The 25,832-nt window shown below is 48.9% G+C and overlaps 1 protein-coding gene across 1 annotated transcript in view; it reads right to left on the bottom strand.

Annotated features, from left to right (window-relative positions):
- Positions 1 to 614: 614 nt before the first annotated feature.
- Positions 615 to 25,832, bottom strand: part of EFCAB6 (EF-hand calcium binding domain 6) — a 338,133-nt gene continuing 312,915 nt past the window's right edge. The window contains exons 26-30 of the mRNA XM_003419798.3: positions 17,206 to 17,436; positions 13,206 to 13,374; positions 10,162 to 10,346; positions 3,839 to 3,988; positions 615 to 737 (exon numbers count right to left, since the gene is read on the bottom strand). Of these exons, the coding sequence (XP_003419846.2) occupies positions 615 to 737; positions 3,839 to 3,988; positions 10,162 to 10,346; positions 13,206 to 13,374; positions 17,206 to 17,436 (858 nt within the window). The remainder of the gene's footprint in view (positions 738 to 3,838; positions 3,989 to 10,161; positions 10,347 to 13,205; positions 13,375 to 17,205; positions 17,437 to 25,832) is intronic.

Below are 25,832 nucleotides of genomic sequence, written 5' to 3'. Positions count from 1 at the left end.
GTCAAACCCGGTCCTTCCCAAGGAAGTCACTATGGGTCAATCAGCTGCCAGCTCAGCCGGCCTGGGGGCCCTGCATGGAGGACTGTTTTGTGGGCACACCAGACATAGGTGCCGGGCTGAGGTTTTCTGGAACCAGGCATTGGCTCGATGCCTCAGGGCAGAAGCATGGCCATGAGACACAGGACGGAGGAGACAGATGGGCAGAGAGGTAGTACCTCGGAGAATGACGCAGCTGTCAGCATCCCCCTGCGCCCAGCAGGTTCCCATGAACGAGACCTTCTGAGTTTTTAAGCGTTTTATCATTGGTGGTTCTCTTAAAGTCTCAAGAATCATTCCTGCAAAGACTCACGTTTTTATTTGCTCGGACTAAAGAGCGAGAGTGCCGGACGCAGCGGGCGGCCCCACTGCCAGAGAGGCCACAGCCTGGTGGTGGAGCCGGCAGTGCCGAGCCTGGGTCAGCAGCCGGCGGGGAAGGCGAGGCTTGGCTTGGGTTTAGGTTTTGTTTCTGAGGACACTCTGGAAAATTCATTTAACACCCCCCCCGCCCCGATTATATGATTTTATTAGTCTTGGGGACAGGCTGTGCGTTGTCTGTGTTGGGCGTGGCCACCGCCCTACTGGAGGAAGGCCCGGAGGAAGTCATTGTAGGATATTTTTGAAGACAGCGTCTTGTCATAATACTCCAGGATGTGGAAAAAGTCTTCCTCGGAGAGGTTGATGCTGTACTGCCGCAGGACCTGGGCAGAGGAAGGGGCCCGTCAGGAGGCGGGCTGCCGGGACTGGCTGTGGCCCCCGGACCCTGCCCCTGGCCTCCACCTCGTCCTGGCCCTAGGACCCACTGACACTTTCTCCTCTGCCTGAACAGGAGATGCCCCAGGGCAGCCCCGCTCCGCAGGGTGGGTGTGAAACAGAAAGAGACAGTAGCTGGCTCCGGGGCAAATGGAAGATGCTGAGTCTCCCTTTCCTCCCCGCCACTTACCGAGGCCAAGGGCTCAGACCAGCCAGAGGGGTGGAGAGAAAGGGACTGGAGTGGGCCCTAGTATGGCCCCCTAGGGAGTTGTGATTTGGCAATAATACAGCCTGTGGCAGAGGCTGCTAGATGCCCATCTGATATCAGCTTCCCTTCCTCCTCGGTAACAGCCCCGATTTCCTTCCAGACTGCTGTGTGTCCAGCCCAGAGGTGACCTTTCTCAGCCTCTCCTGTAGCTAGTGTTGGCCTCTGACCAGGTCTGGCCAGGGAACTGGAAGTGTGATGTTATGTGGAACTTCTGGGAAGCCTCCTCTAAAGGCAAGGGGCATGCCTGTCCTCTCTTTTCTCTTCTTCTTGGTGCCTGGAATATGGAAATGATGCTGGGGCACCAGCAGCCATTTTGGACCATGAGGCATCCTTGAGGAAGGAACCCAGATGTTGAGCCTGGTTGACCGCTCAGCTGCCACGCCAGCTCTGGACCGCCTACCACTGGACTTCTTTTATGTGAGGGACAAGCTTCCACCTTGTTTAATTTGCTGTTACTTTTTCCCATTATATGTAGCTGAAACAGATCCTACTAGGTAAAAGTAAAGATCAAGTTTCCTATCTGCGTTTGTGCTGTCATGTATTTCTAAGAGAAGACTAGGAAGTGAGAAGGCCCCGAGGTTCCCTCGAGCCAGCAGTAGGCTGAGCCCGGCCTACAGGACAGAGGTCAGCTGGCCTGGCTGTCAGGCCCGTGAGTTGAGAACGGAAAAGAAAATCGAGCCTGCTCTCTGAGAAGGGGAATCCCTGAGTGGTGCAAACAGTTAATATACTTGACTGCTAACTGAAGGGTTGGAGGTTCGAGTCCACCCAGAGGTGCCTCGGAAGGAAGGCCTGGTAATCTACTTCCAAAAATCAGCCATGGAAGACCCTACGGAGCATAGTTCTACTCTGACACACTTGGAGTCACCAAGAGTCGGAACCGACTAGACAGCGGCTTGTTTTCCGTACAAGAAGGGGGCCACCCCCATCTGCTCCCCGACTCCAGCCCCACTGGGGGCAAGGTCTCCATTTCTATTGCCCCCTCTGCACTGCAACCCACCCCAAATTCCTGGGAAGTTGCCTGAAAAGGAAACGAACAGACCTTTGCCTACTTCGTCCCTTCTCTCACAAAGCCTGAAGGAGAATCCGGGGCCAGGAGTCTGACTGGACCCAAAATGAATGTGAACTTGAAAGCTGCTTGGGGCCTTGGCCAGGCAGGGGGAGGGGCACTGAGGGCCCACGATTTGGAAATAGTTACCTCCTAAGGTCTGGGCTCCGCTTGGCTGGATGCAACCTGGGTGCGGCCCCACTGTGTGCTGTGGGGCTGGGTTTCTCTGTGCAGGCCCCTGGGAGGAGCGCCCAGCCACAGAGGTGAGTACGGCCCCACTGTGTGCTATGACCTACTGTGTACTGTGGGGCTGGGTTTCTCTGTGCAGGCCCCTGGGAGGAGCGCCCAGCCACAGAGGTGAGTGCGGCCCCACTGTGTGCTATCACCCACTGTGCGCTGTGGGGCTGGGTTTCTCTGTGCAGGCCCTTGGGAGGCCCACTGAGCCACAGAGGTGAGTGTGGCCCCACTGTGTGCTATCACCCACTGTGCACTGTGGGGCTGGGCGTTCGAGTACATGGTGAGCCCAGCACGGGGCCCTCGGTGAGCTGGGACCTGCCCCGCCTGCCTGCCCTCGCCCCCCCAACTGCTGTTAATCTTCTAGGCTTACAGTTTAAAGAAAGGTTGGTTTCCGGTTTATTTTTCAGGTTTTTAGTCTGAAGCACAGATAAACCACAGAGTACAACTTCTGTAAGGGCATCCCCAGCCTTGTTTGTCTCCCTGCATGTCTTGACTGGGATTTTTTTTTTCTCTCTGAGTGTAATATTTACTTTATCTAATGTTCCAGACCTCAACTGTTTTCTTAACCTCACTGGTTGGGAGTGGGGGCGGAAGGAGTGAGGGGTGGGCAAGAACCTGCCAATTAACAGCACACAGTGGGTGATAGCACACAGTGGGCCCTCACTCACCTCTGTGGCTCAGTGGGCCTTCCAGGGGCCTACACAGAGAAACCCAGCCCCACAGCACAATCAACTTCACCCTGGAGCATAGCCTTTCTGTACTCGGGATGAGGTACTACAGGCTATCAGAGGTGAGGCAGAGATTCCCCTGGAGGGGCATTTGGGGTGAGGAGCCCTGGCTGCTGGGAATGGGGTCCAGGCTTCGTGCAGATCATGCTTCAGTTCAGAAGGGTTTTTTTCCTCCCTGGGTCCGTTAAAGGCACGAGGGCCCCAGGAGGGTTGGGACTCTGGGTAGGAGAACTGCTTAGCACAGTCGCGCTGCTGGGAGGTGAGCTGGCTCTGGCCACAGGGTGGGCGGTGGGAGTGGGGAGAGAGCAGAGGTGAGGAGGGAGGGACCGGGGTGGTAGGGCTGGGGTCTGTGGCCCTCTGAGTAGCCATTCCTGGGACCTGTTTTTCCGTTGATGTGTTCTGTGGGTCCTGGGAGGGGGGGAACAGCCCTGTGCACCCCCGCCCCCCATAGGGATGGAAAAAGGCACAGACCATGCCTGGGGCCTAGCTGGTGGCTCCAATATCAGTGAGTGGCTGGTCAGAGTGGACCAGGAAGGTACAGGGTGCTCCTGCAGGATTCTAGAAACTTCTGGGGAGGAGGACATGGAATCTGCAGGCAAGGGATAAGGGGATCCAGGCCTTAATAACTTGGGGGTCCCAAGAAAGTGAGGTCAAGGACAGCTGGTCACACCTGGCTTTCGGTGAGGTGAGGGGGGATCCTCTTTGGAGGTTTTCTGGCCGCCGGTGTGACCTCTGCCCCTGCCCAGGGCCCGGATGCACAGGTGCGCTCACCTTCCTGAAGTCTGCCACGCTTAGGAGCCCTGTCCCGCCCTGGTCGTAGGCTTTGAAGGTACGCCGCATCGGCCGCCAGCAGTGCGTGATTTTGGGCTGAATCCGCAGCAAAGCCGAGTAAAAGGAGGATGTCTCAATACCAGCTTCTTTCTGGAAAACAAGAGGGGCTGAGGAAGGCGCTTTGAATGGGAATGGGGGAGTGAGGCGGGCGTGGGCGTGACAGGGCCTGGAACTTCCTCTCCTGGGCCCTACTCCTGAGCCCCAGCCCCCCTGGCTCTCAGTCCAGAATGGATTCTGGAAGCAGAACTCACCGTCCAGCATCACCCCATCCCTGTTCCTCAGTACACGTCTCCGTGTTGGGGCTGCTTAACAGCAGGGTCTCAATCAGCGCCCCTCTTCCTGCCCCCACGGAGTCCCTGGTGGTGCAAATGGCTATTGTGCTCTGCTGCTAACTGAAAGGCTGGTGGTTCGAGTCCACCTAGAGGTGCCTTGAAACAAAGGCCAGTGATCTGCTTCTGAAAAGTCAGCTGCTGAGAGCCCTGTGGAGCACAGTTCTACTCTGATGCACACGGGATCTCCAAGAGTTGGACATGACTCGAAGGCAACTGCTTGGTTTCTGCCCCTGAAACCTACGAAGAAGGTAGGTCTATTTATTCCCATTTTATGGATTGCGAAATGGAGGCTCAGGGAGGTGACAAAACAGGATCAGGACGATTGGAGCTGTGACTCCAACACACGGGAGGCCATGCCACCTCACAGGAATGAGAGAACCCAGGCAGATACCCGGCCAGTTTCAACACACTTTGAGAAAAAAAAAAAAAAAAAAAAGATTTCAGTTTGGGTCTTCTAGTAGATTCTGAGAGCTTAAAAAAATCCTAAAGGTTGTAATTATATCTAGTAATTAGACAGTACACGACACTGATTATTTCGTTCAGGTGCTACTGAATTGAAAACAAGACGTTTTAGCTTCACACAGCCCTGAAGCATGTCTGAGTATCTCACCAGGGCCTTAAGGGCAGCTTGGACTTCCTCTTTCAATGCCATCAGTTCTCGATCATATTCTACCTCCTGAAATGGTCGAATGTTGACCAATTCTTTTTGGTACAGTGGCTCTGTGTATTCCTTCCATCTTCTTTAGATGCTTCCTGCGTCATTTAATATTTTCGTGTAGAATCCTTCCATATTGCAATTTGAGGCTTGAATTTTTTCGTCTGTTCTTTCAGCTTGAGCAATGCTGAGTGCGTTCTTCCGTTTTGGTTTTTTCTAACTCCAGTTCCTTGCACGAGTTATAATACTTTGTTTTCTCAAGCTGCCCTTTTAAATCTTCTGTTCAGCTCTTTGACTTCATCATTTCTTCCCTTCGTTTTAGCTGCTCTGCGTTGAAGAACAAGTTTGAGAGTTTCTTCTGACATCCGTTTTGGTCTTTTCTTTCTTTCCTGTCTTTTCAATGACCTCTTGCTTTCTTCATGTGTGATGTCCTCCCACAACTCGTCTGGTCTTCAGCCATTAATGTTCAATGAGTCAATTCTATTCTTGCGATGGTCTCTAAATTCAGGTGGGAAATACTCAAGGTTGTACTTTGGGTCTCATGGACTTGTTCTAGTTTTCTTCAGTTTCAACTTGAACTTGCATATGAGCAATTGATGGTCGGCTCCACAGTCAGCCGTGGCCTTGTTCTGACTGATGATATTGAGTTTCTCCGTTGTCTCTTTCCACAGATGTAGTCAATTTGATTCCTGTGTATTCCATCTGTCGAGGTCCAGGTGCATAGCCGTTTGTATTGTTGAAAACAAACTATTTGCAGTGAAGAAGTCGTCGGTCTTGCAAAATTCTATCATTGGATCTCCTGTGTCATTTCTGTCACTGAGGCCATATTTTCTAACTACTGGTCCTTCTTTGTTTCCAACTTTCGCATTCCAATCACCAGTAATTATCAATGCATCCTGATTGCATGTTTGATCAATTCAGACTGCAGAAATTGGTGAAAATCTTCAATTTCCTCATCTTTGGCATTAGTGGTTGGTGAGTAAACTTGAATAATAGCGGTATTAACTGCTCTTCCTTGTAGGCATACGGATATTATCCTTTCACTGACAGCATTGTACTTTAAGATAGATCATGAAATGTTCTTTTTGACTATGAATATGACACCGTTGCTCTTCAATTTGTCATTCCTGGAATAGTAGACCATTATCATTATCTGATTCAACATGGCCAATACCAGTCCATTTCAGCTCACTAATCCTGGGCAAATAATCCGAGAAGCTGGTCTGTATGAAGAAGAACGAGGCATCAGGATTGGAGGAAGACTCATTAACAACCTGCGTTATGCAGATGAAACAACCTTTCTTGCTGAAAGTGAAGAGGACTTGAAGCACTTACTAATGAAGATCAAAGACCACAGCCTTCCGTATGGATTACACCTCAACATAAAGAAAACAAACATCCTCACAACTGGACCAATGAGGAACATCATGATAAATGGAGAAAAGATTGAAGTTGTCAAGGATTTCATTTTACTTGGATCCACAATCAACACCCATGGAAGCAGCAGTCAAGAAATCAAAAGTTGTATCACATTGGGCAAATCTGCTGCAAAAGAAATGAGAAAGCTGGACAATGAATAAGGAAGACTGAAGAAGAACTGGCACCTTTGATTTGTGGTGCTGGTGAAGAATGTAGAATATAGCACAGGCTGTCAAAAGAACGAACAAATCTGTCTTGGAAGAAGTACAACCAGAATGCTCCTTAGAAGCGAGGATGGTGAAACTTGGTCTTAGGTACTTTGGACATGTTATCGGAGGAACCAGTCCCTGGAGAAGGATATCATGCTTTGTAAAGTAGAGAGTCAGTGAAAAAGAGGAAGGCCCTCAATGAGATAGATTGACACAGTGGCTAGAACAATGAATGCAAGCATACCAACGATCACGAAGATGGTGAGGACTGATCAGTGTTCCGTTCTGTCGTGCACAGGGTCACTATGAGCCGGAACCAACTTGATGGCACCTAACAACATCAACGATGCCTAGGATATTGATCTCTACGCTTTCCGTTTCATTTTTGACAACTTCCTATTTTCTTAGATTCTTCTTTGTACATTCTGCGTTCCCGTTATTAATGGATGTTTGCAGTTGTTTCTTCTCATTTTGAGTCATTCCACGTCAGCAGCTGAAGGTTCCAAAAGCTTGACTCCATCCGTGTCATTAACGTCACCTCTACTTTGAGGAGGCAGCTCTTCCCCAGTCATCTTCTGAATGGCTTCCAACCTGAGGTGCTCGTCTTCCGGCACTGTATCAGACAATGTTCTGCTGCTGTTCGCAAGGTTTTCACTGGCCGATGTTATTAGAAGTAGAGTGCCAGGTCTTTCTTCCTAGTCTGTCTTAGTCTTGAAGCTCCACCAAGAGCTGTCCGCCATGGGTAACCCTGCTGGTATATGAAATACTGATGGCTAGCCTCCAGCATCACAGCAACACACGAAACACCACAGTATAACACACTGACAGACAAGTGGTGGGACATGGCCGTACACAACACAAATCGGCACAGAATTAAACTGCTTTCAATTTTCACACCATTTAGCACCTATGATGGAAACTCACCAGGTACCCCATGTTTTCGTTCGCAGCCAATTTTCCAAATCAGCTCTACTGCGTCCTTGGGAGAGAATGAACGCTATGCCCACCTGCTCTCCTTTTGTATACGTCTGACTGGCGAAGGGTTCCTGTCCCAGGACACTACAACAAACCCTCCCAGGAAGGAACCCTACGCCTCTGGCTCTGGCTCTGGCCTTGCAGGGAAAGGTAAGGGCCAAACTCTCCACCCCAAAGGGAGGTCTTTTCTGCTGCTGAAGGTTGAGAGAAATCCACCAAATCACTAGGAAGGGTCCCTGTTAGCTCCTCTCTGGGAGGCAGTGGACTTGGGCTCCAGGCTCAGCGGTAGAATCCTAGCCCTCCTGCGGGGTATCCTGGTTTGATCCCCTGCCAATGCGCTTCACCGTCACCATCATCCGTCTGTCAGTGGAGGCTCACGTGCCATTATGATGCTGAACAGGTTTCGGCAGAGCTTCCAGACTAAGATGGACTAAGAAGAAAGACCTAGCAGTCTACTTCCGAAAAATCAGCCAGTGAATACCCTATGGATCAGAACGGTCCATCCACAACCGACCAAGCAGATGGCACAGTACTGGGCAGTGTTTGGTTCTGCTGTGCGTGGGGTCACCGTAAGTTGGTGGCCGACATGATGGCAGCTAACAACAACGACAACAACAACCATGCTTAGGAGGCCTTGGCAGCAGAGGGGATGAGGACGGCAACAAGGAGCAGGGCAGGGGCCCAGGCACAGTGCTGGCCCCACTCTCTCCTAGGAAAGCTGCTGAGCCGTCTTGTGACCGGCAGCCTCACCATGGTGTCCAGTGTGAGGCTCTTCTGATGGAACAGCCGGAGGACTATGTCAGCCAAGCTCGGGCGAATGAGACTGGGGCTGTGGGGTGAGCATGGGTGCACTGGGGGCATGCTGGCCGTCCTGGAGTCCTCTCTGCTCGACCCTTGTAACACCTGCAGCCCAGCGCTCCCTGAGTGCCCACAGGCGACCTGCTGAGACAGGGAAGCGGCTGGAGGGGGGCACCTCGAGCTCTCCCCGCAGAGGCACCTGGGGCCACCTGGCAGACTCCACCTCATTTGCACACTGCCTGCCTCATCAGAGCCTGCGGACCTCCTTCTCATTTACAGAGGGGGAAACTGAGGCCCAGAGGGGCGGAGGAAGGCAGGAGCTGGCAGAGTCTTCCCATACTCCTCCGGCTACGTCCCGGGCCCCGCAAACCCCTGAGGAGGGCAGCCTTTCCCGTGTTCTAGAAAACTCAGCCAGTGGGAGAACTGTCTCAGTTTTATGTTTTTCTTCCCCAAATGTGGCCTGGGCCCTTGAAGCTTGCTCCTGCTTGTCTGAACTAGAAACGATGCTAGATGGTACCTGATTTTGCACAAAATTATAAGTTTACCTGTGTGGAAACTTTCTGCAGGTACTCTGTGTTAGCTGAACTACCTCACTCCATTTCCTCAATTACTGACTGCTGCCTGAGGGGTGTGAGGTGGGGTGGGGACAGGGAGGGCTGCTGGCCCAGCTCTGCCCCTACCCTGGTCCCAGCTGAGCCAAAGGCGAGTGGAATCAGCTGCGTCTGCTCCCCAAATCGGGACTGCCAGTTGTGCGTGTTATTTAATTCAATTTACCGTAACTCAGTGTTACATAACGTGACATAAATCTGACGGAACACGGGCATGAAAACAGCGACGTTTTTGGCTGCCTGTTTGGGAACGGCTCGAGGAAGAGGAATGAGTGAAAACTCTGTGGTTGAACCGGGCATGGGTGAGAAGGAGAAAAGTGTCACGGCTGAGAACTGAGGGTGCAAATCCAGAAGAGTGTACTCGGTTGCTACTTAAGTGTCTTTAGGTTCTCGTTCCTCTTCGAAGACACAGAAGATTGTAGACAGTGCATTGTGGGCATGCCTTATGCAAGAAGGATGACCAGAGACGCCAAGCCACGCCCTACGCTTGAACAAACGGTCTGGCCCTGCCTCAACGGCTGATGAATACATTTAGATAAACAGGAGCAAGCATCCAAGGTATCAGGACACATCTGTGTTGACGTGAACAACGGTGAACTTTGCTTGGATTCCAGCTGACCAATTACCACTCCCCACAGCTTTGTAGAAGTGGCTGACGTGGTAGCTGACCATTTATCACAGGGATATTTCACGGTCACCTGAGCAAGTCTGAGAACCCAGTCCCCTGGGTCCCAGTCCGGGGTCTCTAAACCCTTATAGGTTCCAGAAGGAGGGAAAGTATCTGAACTATTTTCAAGGAGGGAAGGACCTGAGCTGTTTCCAATGTCCAATGTCAAAGATGGCAACCGTATCTTTACCGCCAAGCCCTCGCCTCCAAGCCAGTGCTCCCTGACACACTAAGCTGCGGGCTTTCAGCCTGGTCTACAGTTCTGAAAATGTGCCTGGTACTTATACTGATATTTAAGCAAAGAAGAAAATAGGGCAACGAAGCACTGTTTGGCAAATATACGCGTATAGAGAATATCTGGGCAGGTATCTGTGGGAAGGCGGCAGCCAGAAGGGGACATTTGGCAGATGAGCCGACAAGACCCAGGGAGTCCTCGCTGGAGGCAGAGCTGGGCTGGGCTTGGACCAGGGACCCCTCTCCTGGAGGAGCTGGATGCCCACCTGCTGTAGGCAGCGACGAATCCACGTTTGCAATGAATTGAGCAAAAGGAGAGAGCCTTTCCCACCAGACCCACGCACTGTGTGAGAACGACTTACATACCATTTTATGCATATTTTGAATTTTCATCCTCTGCATCAGCGACGTCTCCTTGGCTTTTAACAGGAGGACACAGCTCTGGATGAAGTCGCAATAAGCAAATTTACCATTGTTCTTTAAGTCGTACTTGACAATGAGCTGCTGGCTCTCCTCCTTGCTTATGTCCAGGTTGAATTTCTCCACGAGCGCTAAAGACAAGAACACCAGTTCACTGCGTGGTCGTTAGTTCATTCATTCTTTCATTCGTTCAGTCATCCAACATTTGCTGGGGCGCTTTCTCTGCTCTAGGCCCTGGCTGGGTCCTCCCGGGGCTCACAGTGGGTGGAAAGACAGATAGCTACGGGACAAACTAAGTGACGTAAGGAAGGCTACGGCAGTCCTGCTGGGCTCACGCTGTCCTGCCTATAGTCCCAGATCTGTACAGTCACAAAGACACCACAACGCAAGACGGACGTGGCGCTGAGGAGCCACAACACACTGAGCAGCAGAGAGAGCGGACAACAGTGGGGGTTGCAAAGGACAGGAGCTACCTGAGCAAAGGCTTGGCGTTCAGGGCAGAGACTGGAGTCTGGGGTGGGAGGGGAACAGGAAGGTTCTCCGTGCTCGTGTGTGAGGCCAGCAGGGGCTGGGTTGTGGGCAGCCTTGACGGCCCCACCAGGGAATTCTGAGGTGGCCCCTGAAAACCTTTTTCCACTGGGGTTTGGAGGCACAGTACAAGGGTCTGTTAGGTTGTGTGAATTCACACAATTTGAGTTTTCACTTCAGTGATGACCTAAAGAAGCCCTGGTGGCACAGTGGTTAAGTAACAGGGCTGCTAATCAAAAGGTTGGCAGTTCGAATCCACGAGCTTCTCCTTGGAAGCCTTATGGGGCAGTTCCACTCCGTCCTACAGGGTTGCTATGAGTCGGAATCGACTCGACAGCAACTGATTTTTTAACGGATGATCTAAAATGCATGCAACTCATAATCCGAATACAGAAAGCAAGTGCCATGCAGTTTCAGTGTGGGCTTGGCATTTTGATCAGGAACCTGTTGATGCCCACGTGGCAGGGAGGTGAGCCTGGCTGTCCCTACGCTGGCAGATCTTAATGTCTGTGTACCAACACTCAGCCCAAGCCTTGCCCGTGTGCTCATAGTGGCTCTTCTACCAGTTGTAAAGACGCAACTGCTGTTGGAGGGATAACTCACAATTGAAAGAGACTTACCTAGGGTAAGACTTTAGTTTCTTAAGTTTAATAAATTGAGACTTTGATTTGAGTTCATGAAAGCAATAGACTGTCGAGGAGCAGAACACTGCTCCAATTGTTGAGGTTAAGGAGGAAAATCAACGGACGTGGACTTGATCTAAATGATCTAAATGATCAAGTCCTTCAAGCCGAGCCCAGGCCAGAAGACGGTGCCGTGCATTGTGCAGACGGAGGCTTGTTTGCTCTTGCACAGAGGGATGCAGGAGAACAAGGCCATCCAGGCCTGGTTGGGGAGATGTGTGGAACCTAACAGAACTGTCAGTAGATACTTCTGATAACCCAACTTGCAGATGGCCATCAGCAGTGGAGAGAAAATACAGAATGACTTATAAAAATCAATCAGTGTTTTTGCTCTAAAATACTGTATTTTGGATGCACTGTTAAAGGAGTCCCAAGGTGTTGCTAATGGTTAACGGAAAGGTTGGAGGTTCGAGTCCACCAGGGATGCCTTGCAAGAAAGGCCTGGTGATTTCTTCTGAAAAATCAGCCATTGTAAACTATGAGCACACTTCTACTCTGACACACATGGAGTGCCATGAGTTGGAAGTGACTCAAAGGCACACACACACACACAGTTACAGTCTGACCAAGCTCTCAGAACAATGGGTTGTGGCTTAAAGAAGCTCACAATTAAAAAGAAAAAGCAATAGTACTGATAACGACAACAACTCAAGTTACGGTTCATCACACTCAAATTCAAAAGAAGTCACTAAAAAACAAGGGACTCTCAGACATGCATTAAAAACAACACTGCTGGCTTGGTTTCAGCAAAACATGTCACATTAAACCAACGCACCAGCATTTCTTTGATTATTACTGATTTCATATTTTTATACTTAATTGATAAGCCTCTTAAAATAAAAGTTATTCACTGAAAGAGTTTACACTTGTTTTGTACATTGTTAAGTGATGGTTGTTGTAAAAGTAATCTACATCAGTACTGAAACTTCTCCAATGTACGGACTGTACAGTAGACCAGAAAACAGGCAACTAAAGGAGACTTCTAAGCAGCCGAGTGACATGGTCAGGTTTACGTTTCTGCAACGTCAAGTGTCGCAGACAAATCCGCAACAATGAATGCAAGCATACAACCAACTGGTTTAATTTTCAAAGATTTATCAGAGTGACGCTGTTGTGGTTGTTAGGTCCTATCAGCTTGACTTCGACTCACAGCCACCTCACGTGGCAGAGCAGAACTTCCCCATAGGATTTTCTAGGCTGTAAGAACCAGATCACTAGGTCTTTCTACCCGTGGAGCCATTGGGTAGGTTTGAACTGCCAACCTTTTGGTTAGTGCTGAGTGATTAACCTATCAAAGTAATACATGATGAAAAACTAAATGATATGAAAGAGTGGATGTTGACGTGAATGGAGCCCCTGGAGTTGTACAATGGGTGGGTCTGAGCGTCCGCATCTGTCCCACACCCCGCACCTTTCCCTACCACCCACGACTCCATTGCCATCAGCTGTCAAAGTTTATTCACATTTACATTCTGTCCTGCGATCCTAACCAAGTCTGTGACTTCTCCATGAGCTGATTCTAACGCTGAAAGTCAATGGCACATTTGCTTGTCAGGACTATGTCAATCTGTGGCAGGTGGCGTGCTAGGAATTCTTGTCCCTCGGTACTTTTGTTTAGCGAGGTGCCTAGGCTGCCATCTTGACCCAGACATTCCCTACTGGCTCCCCATTCTAGCTCTCCCTCACCCCACAATGGGGTATGGATTTGCCCATTGAGAACACCTCTCGCCAACAGGAGGTGACAATGTATTATTGGCCGAACGCATAACCGAGACAAACCCAAGAACTCAGAGGCGCGGATCTCCCCCTGTTTGTTTGTGTCCTTCTCTTTGCATTCTTTCAGGATTTCCCGCCAACAGCTCTGCATTTTCCTTCTGAGCTTGCTCTCAATGGGCTCACAGTTCTGTAAGGGTGGAGTGGAGGGGTGGGCGGCCATGCTCGCTGGAGTCTAGCAAGAAAGAAGAGAAAGTGGCTTTTGAGACTCAAAATGGAAGTAACAATAAAAAATTACAGATGTGACTCAGGCTTTGAGGCTCAGAATTTTACAGAAATAGAATGAAAATTTTACAGAAATAGAATGAAAATTTACATAGATGGCAACTTTACAATTTAATTTTTATTTCCATCAGTGGGCTATATTGGTGCCAAATCATAATAAGCAAAGTAGTTCTGGAATTAAATATATAGCTTAGGTTCACATATAGAGAGATGCTATTTAAATCCCTTGCTGGCGTGTGTGGTGCGGAGGGGAGAAGAGACAATGGCGTATTCTTCACCGGAGACAGAGTCCCATCAAAGAAAGGAATTTACTCGTCATTTGGATGGCATTCGACCTTGTAACCACTTACAGAATGTCTGATATTTTGAAGTTACTTGGACCATATATGAGGCTGTTCTGTTTTATTGTATTTTCCACTGAAAAACAAGGGAGAAAATTTAATGTAGCCCAGACTTTTCTACTGAACACCAGACTCAGATACATGACCGCCTCCTTCACCTGCGGCTGCTAACGAACCCAAGTGAATTTCGATCTTCCTCTCAAATCTGGCCACATCTGAGCCTTCCGCGTCTCAGCCGATGACTCCTTTCTTCCAGTTGTTCAGGCCAAAAACTTGGAAGTCTTCCTCAACTTTCCTCTCTCCCTCTGGATCCCACCTGTAATCCATCAATCCATCAGGAAGTCCTGATGACTCCACTTTGAAGATGCTCAGGATTTGGCCACTTTTCACCTGTTCCCATCCACCACCATGCTCCTAGACTCCATCATCTCTCACCTGATCACCACTGGGGCCTGGTATCCGTCATCCTCCTTTGGTCCATCCCCACTGGGGACCCCACGTATAATGGAACAAAAACGTTGCCTGGTCCTGCACCATCTTCACGATCATTGGTATGCTCAAGTCCATTGTTGTGGCCACTGTGTGTTTTGAGCGCCTTTCAACCTCTTTCAACATCTTCCAGCACTATATCGGACAATGTTCTATTGCTGTCCATAGGGCTTTCATCGTCCTTCCTAGTCTGCAAGCTCCACTGAAACCTGTCCACCACAGGTGACTTGGCTGGTACTTGAAATACCGGTGCCATAGCTTCTAGCATCATAGCAACACGAAAGCCATCACAGTACAAAAAGCTGATAGATGGGTAGTGTCTTAGTCATCTAGTGCTGCTGTACAGAAATCCCACAAGTGGATGGCTTTAACAAAGAGAAGTTTATTTCCTCACAGTACAGTAGGCTAAAAGTCTAAATTCAGGGCATCACCTCCAAGGGAAGGCTTTCTCTCTCTGTCAGCTCTGGAGGAAGGTCCTTGTCCTCAATCTTCTCCTGGTAGAGGAGCTTCTCAGGTGCAGGGACCCCAGGTCCAAAGGACGTGCTCTGCTCCCGGTGCTGCATTCTTGGTGGTTTGAGGTCCCCAACTCTCTGCTTGCTTCTCTTTCCTTTAATCTCTCAAGAGATAAAAGGTGGTGCAGGCCACGACCCAGGGAAACTCCCTTTACCTTGGATCAGGGAGGTGACTTGAGTGAGGGTGGTGTTACAATCCCACCCTAATCCTCTCAGCATAAAAGTACAATCACAAAATGGAGGACAATCACACAGTACTGGGAATCATGGCCTAACCAAGTTGATACACACATTTTTTCAGGGACATAATTCAATCCATGACAGGTAGTGTGATGGTTAAGGTTAGGTCAGTTTGGCTAGGCCATGATTCTTGGTGGTTTGGCAGATATGAAGTAATCATCATCCATGATGTAATCTGATGTGAGTGGCCAATCAGTTGAAAGGGGAGTTTCCCTGGGGGTGTGGCCTGCATCCAATATATGTAGATGTTCTGGCAAAACTCGCGCTCTCTCAATCCTGCATCAGACTCATCATCCTCTGACCTGGCGTTTCTGGGACATGAGCCAACAGCCTGCCGTCTGACCTGCCTATTTTGGAATCGTCAGCCCCTGCAACCACATGAGTCAGGAGAAGCCTCCAGCCTGACGTCCAATCCGTGGATTTGAGTCTTGCCAGCCTCCACAACTGTGTAAGCCATTTCCTTGAAATATATCTCTCTGTACATACGTTTATATATATAGGCTTCACTGGCTTTGCCCCTCCAGAGAACCCAGCCTAATGCAGGTAGTCTTTGTAAAAAGTCTGCCACACTGGGCTACTCCTAAGGGTGAAAAACTACAAAGGCTCCCACTTCCACAGAGCGGAAGCTGAAGTTCTTACAGTGGCCTTATGGCCTGCACGAGTTTCCCAGTGCTACGTCACAAATGCCCAAAAGCTTGGCAGCTTAAAACAATACATAATTATTCTCTTCCAGTTCTGGAGTCCCAGGTGTGTCTCAGTAGGCTAAAATCAAGGTGTGGGCAGGCCTGGTTCCTCCTGGAGGCCCTAGTGGAGAATCCGTTTCCATGCCTTGTCCAGTTTCTAGAGGCTGCCTGCACCCCTTAGCTCGTAGCTTCCTCTTCCGTCTTCAAAGCCAGCAGTGGTGGATCTGGTCTGTCTCATGGTCGTCACTCTCACTCTGACTCCTCTGCCTCCTTCTTCCCTGGTTGAGGACTCTTGTGGTTCCATTGGACCCACCCAGATAATCCAGGATGAGCTCCCTATCTCATCTGACTAGCAACCTTAATTCCAACTGCTGCCTCACTTCCCCCTTTCCAGGTGAGGTGACATATTCACAGGTTGAGGCAATTAGGACGTGGACATCTTTGGGGGTGCTGCTGACCCCCTCATCTGCTCTACTTTCCACCTGTTAACTGACTGACTACTTACTATGTTGACTGTTTGTTGCCTACCATCCCCTGCTGGAACATAGCTCCGCAAGAACAGGGACCTTTGCTGGCTGCAGTACTCCCAGCTCTAGAAGGCCCAGCACCTCGTAGGTGTGTCTTGGCTGGCAGACGGCATGGTAACTGCTGTCTGAGTGCTCACCATGCACTAAGCGCGTGGGGGCTGCCTCATACACATGGTGCTGAATTCTCTCTTCCCTGGAGACGTGATCACCCCTTCCTGCAGGTAAGGAAACAGCCTGAGGAGCTGGGCCCCTTCCTCCGTTCCCGGTGGGTCAGGGCTGTGCCAGGGAGAGCTGCTCCGTGACCCAGGCCGGGATGTTAGGGCTTCTCCACGTCTATCCGAGGGACCTTGAGCACAGCAGGATACCTCTTACAACCTCGGTTTCTTGAGCTGTAAAATGGGTAGAATGGCAGCACACGATGGGGGGTGCATGTGGCAGGTTCATCACGGACACTTGTTTTCCTGGACCAAAGGGCTGACAGAGCTGCTAACACTTAGTGTCTTCTGCTGCCTCATCTTCCTTTTCTATCTCGAATCCTCTTCGTCCTTCCCTTCTACCCCCATCCTCCTCCTTTCCAACTCTCAGCCCCCTTCCCTCATATTTGGAGTCCCTAGGTGGTGGAAATGGTTAACATGCTTGGCTACTAACCAAAAGATTGGTAGTTCTAGTCCACCTGGAGGTGCCTCAGAAGAAAGGCCTGGCAATTGATGGCTGAAAAATCAGCCACTGAAAACACTATGGAGTGAAGTTCTACTCAGACACACATGCGGGTGCCATGAGTGAGCCCCTCATATCAACCACCTGCCCCTCTCAGGGAAGTGAATGCTGAGGACTTGCCAGTGGGCTCCTCTCCCCTGTGGCCCCCCAACTCACCATGTGGCCACCCACCCATGCCCCATGGACACCTTGGGCCCACCTAGAAGCACCCTGGCCCACTCTGCAGACGCCTTGGGCCCACCCAGAAGCACCTGGCCACACGGGGTACTCACACAGGGGTGACTCCACGTCTTTGGTCTCCCCTTTGGATCCCGCGGGGATGATAACTGGGCAGATCTGGTCCCTTCTGAGACTTCGGGGACGCTGCTCCCTTTCTGGGCCCTGGTTGAGTCGTCCGAGGCTGGCGGTGTCACCGCCTTCTCCGAGCTGAACTTGATCAGGACCTCCTGGTATTTCAGCTTCCCCTTGGCGGTGACCGGCATCTCGCTCCAGAGCTTGTCAAACTGGTGAAGAAGTAGAAGTCATTTCCAAGAGTCAGTGTGAGAACCTGGGCCCCAGATACGCCAATGGTTAAGTGCTCGACTACTAGCTGAAAGGTTGGTAGTTCAAACCCACCCAGGGGTGCCTCTGAAGACAGGGCTGGCAATGTGCTTCCAAAAGGTCACAGCCTTGAAAACCTTATGGAGCAGTTCTACTCTGCACGTGTGGGGTCACCAGGAGTCTGTAAGGATTACAGCCAAGGAGACCCTGTGGGGCAGTTCTCTGCACACATGGGGTCGCCATGACTCAGAACTGACTCGACAGCACACGGCAACAACAACAGTGTAAGAGCCAAGCAGACCCGCCCCCAGTGTGATGCAGAAGTGGGGCGCAGGGCAGTGCCAGGCGAATGCCAGTGGGACTGGCAGGAGTCTGCGGCCTGAGTCAATAAAAAAAAATTACACAAGAACCCATCCGGCCTCCGCCCGGGGTGGAAGCCTCTGGAAGGCTGGGAAAGCAAAGACAAGAGGACTGTTCATGGCTTCTGGGGGACATTTTTTAATTGAATTGGGCCCTTGGTGAGCAGTTTAAGGCCATTAAATCTTGTGATTAGTCACGGTGACGGAGCTGCAGCATACACAAACACTGGAGGAGAAAATGCAAATGAAACCTCTGGCCCCCTCCGTCCCAGGGCCGCCCCAGCCCTGGCGTGTGTCCTCTTCCGGTGCACCGGATCCTGAGGGTGGCTCACCGCTGCAGTGCTGTTTGCATCAACAATTTATCTCACCCGAAGGGCAGACAGTGTCTTCTCACAAGATGAAAAGGGAGGCGTTTGGGAAAGTGGAGAGAATTTTATGGCTTTGTATTGTTACTGTCTGATGCCAACAACTGTATGGAAGCCACACGCAGCACTGATGGAACAGAACAACTCAGCGCGCCCTAAATGAGCCACTTTTGATGACTTGAGGGCTTTGAGGGAGGCAGCAGAGAATGGGAACTTACTTCCAATTTAATTTTTTATAGCCCTTAAAACCCAGAGAAGCCCACCCCTCGGCGCCCGTGCTGGCCGGAGCAGCTGCCTCTGGAAGCCAGGGAAGGCTCGGCTTCCACGTCCTCCCTTCTCTCCCGGGCTTCTGCTTTGCAAGCCCGAGCTGTGCCAGAAACATTGCTTGCTTCGGGGTCTCCGCTGGGGCTTTCCAAAAGCAAATATAAAGTGACCATGCCCATGTCTATTTGAGATCCCTGAAATGAGGTATTGAGGGGTGAGAATGAGGAGTGAGAATGTTCCGGGCCCTGAAAAGGCAAAGAAGATTAGTCTGGAACCATGCTGTTTATTTATTATTATTATTTTTACTGTTTAGTTAGAAATGATTATAGATAGATTCACAGGCAGTTGCAAGGACAGTACAGAGAGGCCCCTTGTATCCTCCACCCAGCTTCCCCCAAAGTTACATCTTAGGTGACTATAGTTGTTGTTATTGTGTGTCCTTGAGGTGATTCCAACTCATCACAGCCCCATGCGTTACAGAGAACTGCCCCACATGTTCTTTATAGGCTGTAATCTTTATAGAATGTGGTTATGAGTCAGAATTCACTTGATGGCAACAGGTTTTTTTGTTTACCAGGTCTTTCTCCCATGGGGCCACTGGGTGGGTTCGAACCACCAGCCTTTCAGTTAGCAGCTGAGTGCTTAACACTTTGCACCACGAGGGCTCCTTAACTATGTACAATATCATTAAATTGGGAAGTTGACATTGGTGCCCAGTGTGTGTATAGTTCTATGTCATTTTATCACTCGTGTAGATTCACGCTAACTTAATTTTGATCAATAAGGAAAAACCAGTACAGTAGAAGTGAGGGGCCTTGAGAGAAAGTGACCATGTTGTCTTGGACCTCATGAACACCAAGCACGGTAACTGGCACAAACGAGACTCAGCCCCAGCACATGTCTCCTCCAGGAAAGCTCTGCTTAACTGCTGGCCAGACTAAGGGTGCTCTTCTCTATGCCCCACTCCAGCACCTTCCCACATCCTGCTGAAACCACCTCTGCAGATAACATCTCCTCCCCTGGCTTGAAAGATCCTGAAGGGTCCTCTTGGCCATCCCAGGCACAAATGAGAAGATGGATCTGGCCCAATGGGAAGACCTTTCAATGAAAAATGTTTCAAAAGAGGGAAAGGAGGTGCTAAACAATATTCTGATCACATTAATCAGGAAGGGGTTTATGAAGAAGAAAAGGATGAGGCTGCAAGAGAACACTGCTCTCAATCCTAACAATAGGAAAAATTCAAATAATGTACATCAGAACTTATGTTGAACTATTCATCAGACAGCTGAGTCTCAAGGGAGCCAAGGGGCCTGAATCCCATCTAGCCAAAAGCTCCAAGGAGAGCCAGACACACGGACTCTCATTCCCAGCAGAGCATGGGAAGAAGTGGTAGTTGCCGCAGAAAAGAGTAGGGAGAAACCAAAAAAAACCAAACCCGTTGCCATGGAGTCAGAATCCTCATAGCAATCCTATAGGACAGAGTAGAGCTGCCCCATAGGGTTTCCAAGGAGTGGCTGGTGGACTCAAACCGCTGACCTTTTGGTTAGCAGCCATAGCCCTTAACTACTGTGCCACCAGGGCTCCAGGGAGAAATCAGCTAAAATTTTAGCACATTCCTAAAGGCCAAGTGTGGGTTGGCTCATGTTTAGAATGATCAGGATACTGAGACTTGGGGGGAGTTCACACATTCTCAAGTTCTTCTCCATAGGCCTCTACCCAGGAGACCAGCAGGCTCCTTGGTTCCTATGAACAATGTTCTAGTGGAAAAAGTGAACAGCATGTACAAACAAAAGGGGAGTTTGAGCAGAGGGATGAAAACTATTAAAAAATAATACACTCCCTTGTTCCAGTGCAACAGGGAACTCAGGGTGGAACAGAAACAGAGAAGAAACCCACAGCATCCGAGGCCAAAGTTAGTGCGTGGTCACAGTGGAGTCTGGAATTTCAGTACCCTCTTAAGAACAGAGGCAAGACACACTCACATGAGAGGAGGGCAATTAGAACAGAGCCCCCAACCCATTACCAGAGCTGAGATAGAAACAGAGGCCCCCAGGTGAGAGCTGGAACTGGGCATGTGCCATTGAGTGGGCACTGAGTTGTACTAGTTACTAACACAGGCCATGAAACTAAGTTAGGAGCAGTCTATGTGTCTGTGTCACTGTTTCCAAGTCTCTAGGGTATACAGATATATAATTCTTAGTTCAAAGTTTCTTTTTCAGCACTTTAAATATGTCATCCCATTGCCTTCTGGTCTCCATGGTTTCTGATGAAAAGTCAGTTGTTAATCTAGCTGCTTTCAAGATTCTCTCTTTGTCTTTGACAAAGGCAACTGCAAAACCACAGTGAGGACTGTGTGAAGGAGAGACTACCAGGTAAGCTCAATGTGTGTGTGTGGTGGTGGTGGCAGTGGTAGGGAACTTATTAGAACAACACTCTCAGCTCCCTTCTGCCCCCTTAGTTACACCTCACATCTTATCTCAATAGAGGGTTTCAGTAAAAGAAACTGGGCTTGAGTAGCTCAGCCCCCTCCTTTCTTCCACTTTGGGATCTGCTGCATGTAGAAACATGTGGAAACTAGCAGCCATCTCAAGAGCATCAAGAGATTCTGTGAGACAGCTGCAAAACCTTCTCAAAGCCTGTAGGAAGAAAACTGTGGACCTAGAATTCTATACTCAGCCAAACTATCTTTTAAGAATGGGGGCAAAATTTTAAAAAATCTCAGCTTTATTCTTCCCTGAAAGAGCAAGTGAAGGTGAAACATATTCTTATGCAAATAAAATGTGCCTTCTACATTTGTTTGCCGACTGTGCCCTTCTCCAGCAAGGTATTTTCATAAGCATGCTAATTAGCATAGTGTGCTTATGAAAATACCTTGTTGGGGAGGGCACAGGTGGCAAACAAACGTAGAAGACGTGTTATTTGCATAAAAATATGGTACTTTAGCAAGTACGCTGGTTCATGAACTAGAACGTAGGAGTGGGATACAAGATGTGATGGTGAGCAAATACAGTGATAACACATTGTAAATCCAGAAAAGTACTGATGTATCAAAACATGGCAAAGATTGCCAGTTGTCCACCAGTACCCAACCCCCTCTTTTTTTCTATAGTGATGGAAGTTTTAACTGGGTATTGTAGTTGTTATTAGGTGCTGTTGAGTCAGTCCCTGACTCATGGTGACCCCATGCACAATGGGATCAGACTGTTGTGATCCACAGGGTTTTCATTAGCTGATTTTTCAGAAACAGATTTCCACGCTTTTGTTCCTATTCTGTCTTAGTCTATAAGCTCCGCTGAAGCCTGTTCAGTTCAGCCTCATAGCAACACACAAGCCTCCACTAACAGACGTGTACTGGCCGCACATGAGGTGCGTTGGCTGGGAATATCTTCCAGTAATGGAAGTTTTAGATGGGCACATGGCTGTTCAGTTAAAGGCCACACTTCCCAGCTTTCTTTGCAGTTAGGTATGGTCATGTGACTACGTCCTAACCAATGAGATGTGAGCAGAAGTGATGTGTGCAGTCTCTGGATGATACCCTTAAAAGGGTGCAGCATTTTTGTTCGCTTCACTTCTTCCCATTGGCTGGAATGGCACAGCCACAAGACGGAAACAGCCTGGGTCCCTGACCACACCAGCCCTGAACTGCTCATTCAAACTTTTAAGTAAGAGAAAAATGTACTTCTGTTTTACTCACACCAATGTACCTGCTAGTCCCTTTGTTAGAGCAGCCTGACCTGTATATTCTAATAGAAATAATACTTTGTGTGTGTGTGTGTGTGTATGTTTACAAACAGCCTGGAATTAAGGTTTAAGCTCACTCATGTGGAACAGGTAGGGGGATTTTAAGGTAAATCAAAGTATGCTGAAGTCTTTGTTCAGGAGGAGGATGGGGATATTTTCAACTTTAGACTTTGTTGAAAAATAAAAAGTAAACAAGTTAAAAACGTAAAAGATCCGGTGGTGGAACAATTTGGAGAAGGATGACAAGAACGTCTGCACAACTTGAAGAATGTAATCAATGTCACTGAGTTGTACGTGCAGAAATTGTTGAAATGGTATGTGACTGTGTACATTTTCACACATGAAAAAGAACATAAATAATAAAGATGAAGTCGAGCTTAAAAGGATATGAATTTTCCTTCCACAAAAAAAGTACAAGATTCCACTAAAGAAGTAAAAATAAAATAAATAAAATGAATTAACTTACAGCTCCAGACTCTAACAGGTCTTTAATACCCAGTGTTCTGCTGAAAAAGTCCCCGCCTCACCCCCAGTCCATCCTGGGGTCACTAGTCACAGCAGGCTCTGAGATTTCTAGAATCAGTGCCACTCTGTCCATTTACCTGGGTCCCACGCAACGTTCCAGCCTCATATATGAGCCCAGATGCTCATTCTCGTTTTCATCTGTTTGTCCACCAATCCCCGTCCAGCCTGATCCGTGTCCACCGTGCGCACCCTTCCTCTCTCCACATCATCAGCAACAGCCCGAGATTTTTGGCTTCTCCTCTGACACACTGGGCTCTGACGAAGCTTGCTCTCCCATGAGGACGCTCCTTCCCCGCAGCCCACTCGAGGGATGCTGCTGTGCGTCCCATGGCATGTCCACCCAGTCCCCACCTCCAGGCCCTCCTCAGTCTGCACTGTCCTTCTGACACCATGTCTTGCAGGCTCAGTTTTCCTCTCCATCTCAGCTTCTGTCATTATTCTCGGCAATTCAGTATCTTCAGTGATGTGTAGGTGACCTCTGCTGACCTTGTAAGTCCTTGCCCCACTTCAGTCATTCATGTTGTTACATCCAAGACATCACCAGTAATCTGTGGCATTCCCGAGACGTCAATTTTAAATGCCCCTTTCTCTGGTGGTGCTATGGTTAAGCACTCAGCTGCTAACTGAAAGGTTGGCAATTTGAATCCAACCAGCGGCTCTGAGGGACAAAGACCTGGCAATGCACTTTTGTAAACATTACAGCCTAGAAAACCCTATGGGGTAGTTCCACCTGTCACATGCGTTTGCTATAAGTCAAAAAGTCAATTCAATGGCACCTAACAACAACTATAAGGTCGCTATGAGTCGGAACTGACTGGATGGCAACAGGTTTGGTTTTTGGTTCGGAGCAATAATAAAAACCATCTGACCAACACTTGCATGTTTTCAGGTCTCCCACTTTAGCATTCCCTCCTCACTGACATCTTCCATCCATTTACCATACCACTTTTTTTTTATTACCCATCCACAACTTTCCCCCACCCCCAAGTCCTCACTTCTCTTCTTAACTAGCTTAAATCCCACACATACTCCCTAACACTCTTCCCTCCCTTGCCCCTCTCTCTCCACAAGACATGCCTGGCAAAACGCCTACCCTAACTGCCATACACCCCTACTATCCTTCCCTGATAAGTGCACTTTTCCACTCTCTGTGGTGACTATGTCATGCCGCCTCCTCTCCTAACACACCAACACGCCCCCTCCTAACACGCCCAACACGCCCCCTCCTAACACACCCAACACGCCCCCTCCTAACACACCCAACATGCCCCGTCATTCTCAGCTGATAGCCTTGCCCCCTATTTCATAGAGAAATCAATTACCAAATAACTGCATCTGAGTGCCCTTCCCCTTGCCTCCCCCTGTAACTATGGGAGAAGGGTCTCTGCTCCTATCTAAGGCACCCCTCGTGTCCCTGAATCCTTTCCCTTCTAGACTACCTTCTTTGAATGGCACAGGCTGGAAAGCTAAAAGCTACAGTCCTCATTTTCCCTTGTAGCAGACACACTGCCTGAGACTTGGAAGGAGGAAATGAGCACGGCGCAGAGCGGCCACCCCCCCGGGAAATCGGTTCTCTGTGTGAGCGTGGTGGAGAGCGCTTGGGATCTGCATCCTATCCTTGGCATCACAGACGCTGAGCACCACTGTGTGTAGCAGCAGGGGGTTTCTCCTGGCTGCCATGGCTCCTGGCTCCGGGGCATCCTCACTGGCTGCTCGGCTCCTCCAGAGCTTCTTTAAGATCTTAATACCCTTTGAAACAACCCCTTCAAACATTCCCTTCTGCTACAGCTAGTCTGAGTGTATTCTGCGACCTGCAACTAAAATCTCAGAGAATACACAAAGCAACAGAGGATGTCTCCAAACAAATCAGGAAAAAAAAAAAAAAAGAGAAAGGTACTCAGATCGTGTTCTCTGACCACAAGACAGTTCAAACAGAAACTCACAATAAAAGATCATCAGGAACCTACTTCTAAATGGTTTATGGTTTAACGAGATCTCAGGCAATCTGTCACTCTGGACATTCCCATAAGCCCTCCTCTACAAAACACCCAGTTGATGGGTAAATACTTTTAAAAACATACTTTTAAACACACTGAAGAGCTCCAAGGAAGTATAGGAAGCCCCAAAGGGTCAGAGAAGCTGCTAACCCTAAAGAAAGATAAACATAAAATTGAAAGCCAGTACTACCCTGGGGCAAAAACCGGTCCTACAACTGCAAAGTTTTTGGGACTAAAGGCCCTCAGGGTATAGGAGACAGGCTGAGTTGAGGCTGAATAAAGAGTCAGGTCACCTGGAGGATTGCACGTGCAGCAGAAGGGTGGGCAAGACAAAACCTGCCTGTCTTGTCTGTGCTCCAGGTTGGGCAGAGGGCCTTCTTATGGGGGATCTGGAGCGTGACTCCATTTTAGTCTCTCCATCATGGAATCCCAAGGTGGAGGAACGAAAGTGGTGCCAGGCTGGTGGCATCCTTGGCACCTGGAATAACCAAACTCAAATCGTATGTGGAGAAAACCATTCTGAGTCCAGGTTCCTTGTGACTGCCCCAGATTAAATTCAGCCAAATATAAGCTCTTCATGAAATAAAATAACCAAACACACGAAGAAGCGAGTCACCATGCACATGAGTTGATGAAAACAAGCTAAGATAGGTTTAGACTTCAGATATTAGAATTATTAGTCAGAGAATATAAAATTGTTATGTATAAAATAGTTAAAAATGTATAAAATATTAAATTATGTGAATTAAAGGCAAAATATTAAATTAATAGTTAATTATAACTCGTAAAACTGTTAAGTCAATTCCGACTCATAGTGACCCTATAAGACAGAGTAGAACTGCCCCATAAGGTTTCCAAGGAGCGCCTGGTGGATTCGAACTGCCGACTTTTTGGTTAGCAGCCAACAGCTCTTAACCACTATGCCACCAGGGTTTCTCTAATTATCTATAAAATACTTAAAATGACCACAGAGAAAGGCACTATCAAAATCGACGAGATAGATTTGAAATGATAGCAAATACAATTCCTTGAAATGAAAAATACAAGTTTCATGTGATTGTAATTCAATATTTTCGATCTCTCTTGTTATTTTTTTCTCCACCAATTA

Source organism: Loxodonta africana, chromosome 4 (genome assembly GCF_030014295.1).
Source record: "Loxodonta africana isolate mLoxAfr1 chromosome 4, mLoxAfr1.hap2, whole genome shotgun sequence".
Lineage (NCBI taxonomy): Eukaryota > Metazoa > Chordata > Mammalia > Proboscidea > Elephantidae > Loxodonta > Loxodonta africana.
The sequence above is the reverse complement of the archived record's forward strand: the minus strand, read 5'-3'. Positions and strand labels throughout refer to the sequence as shown.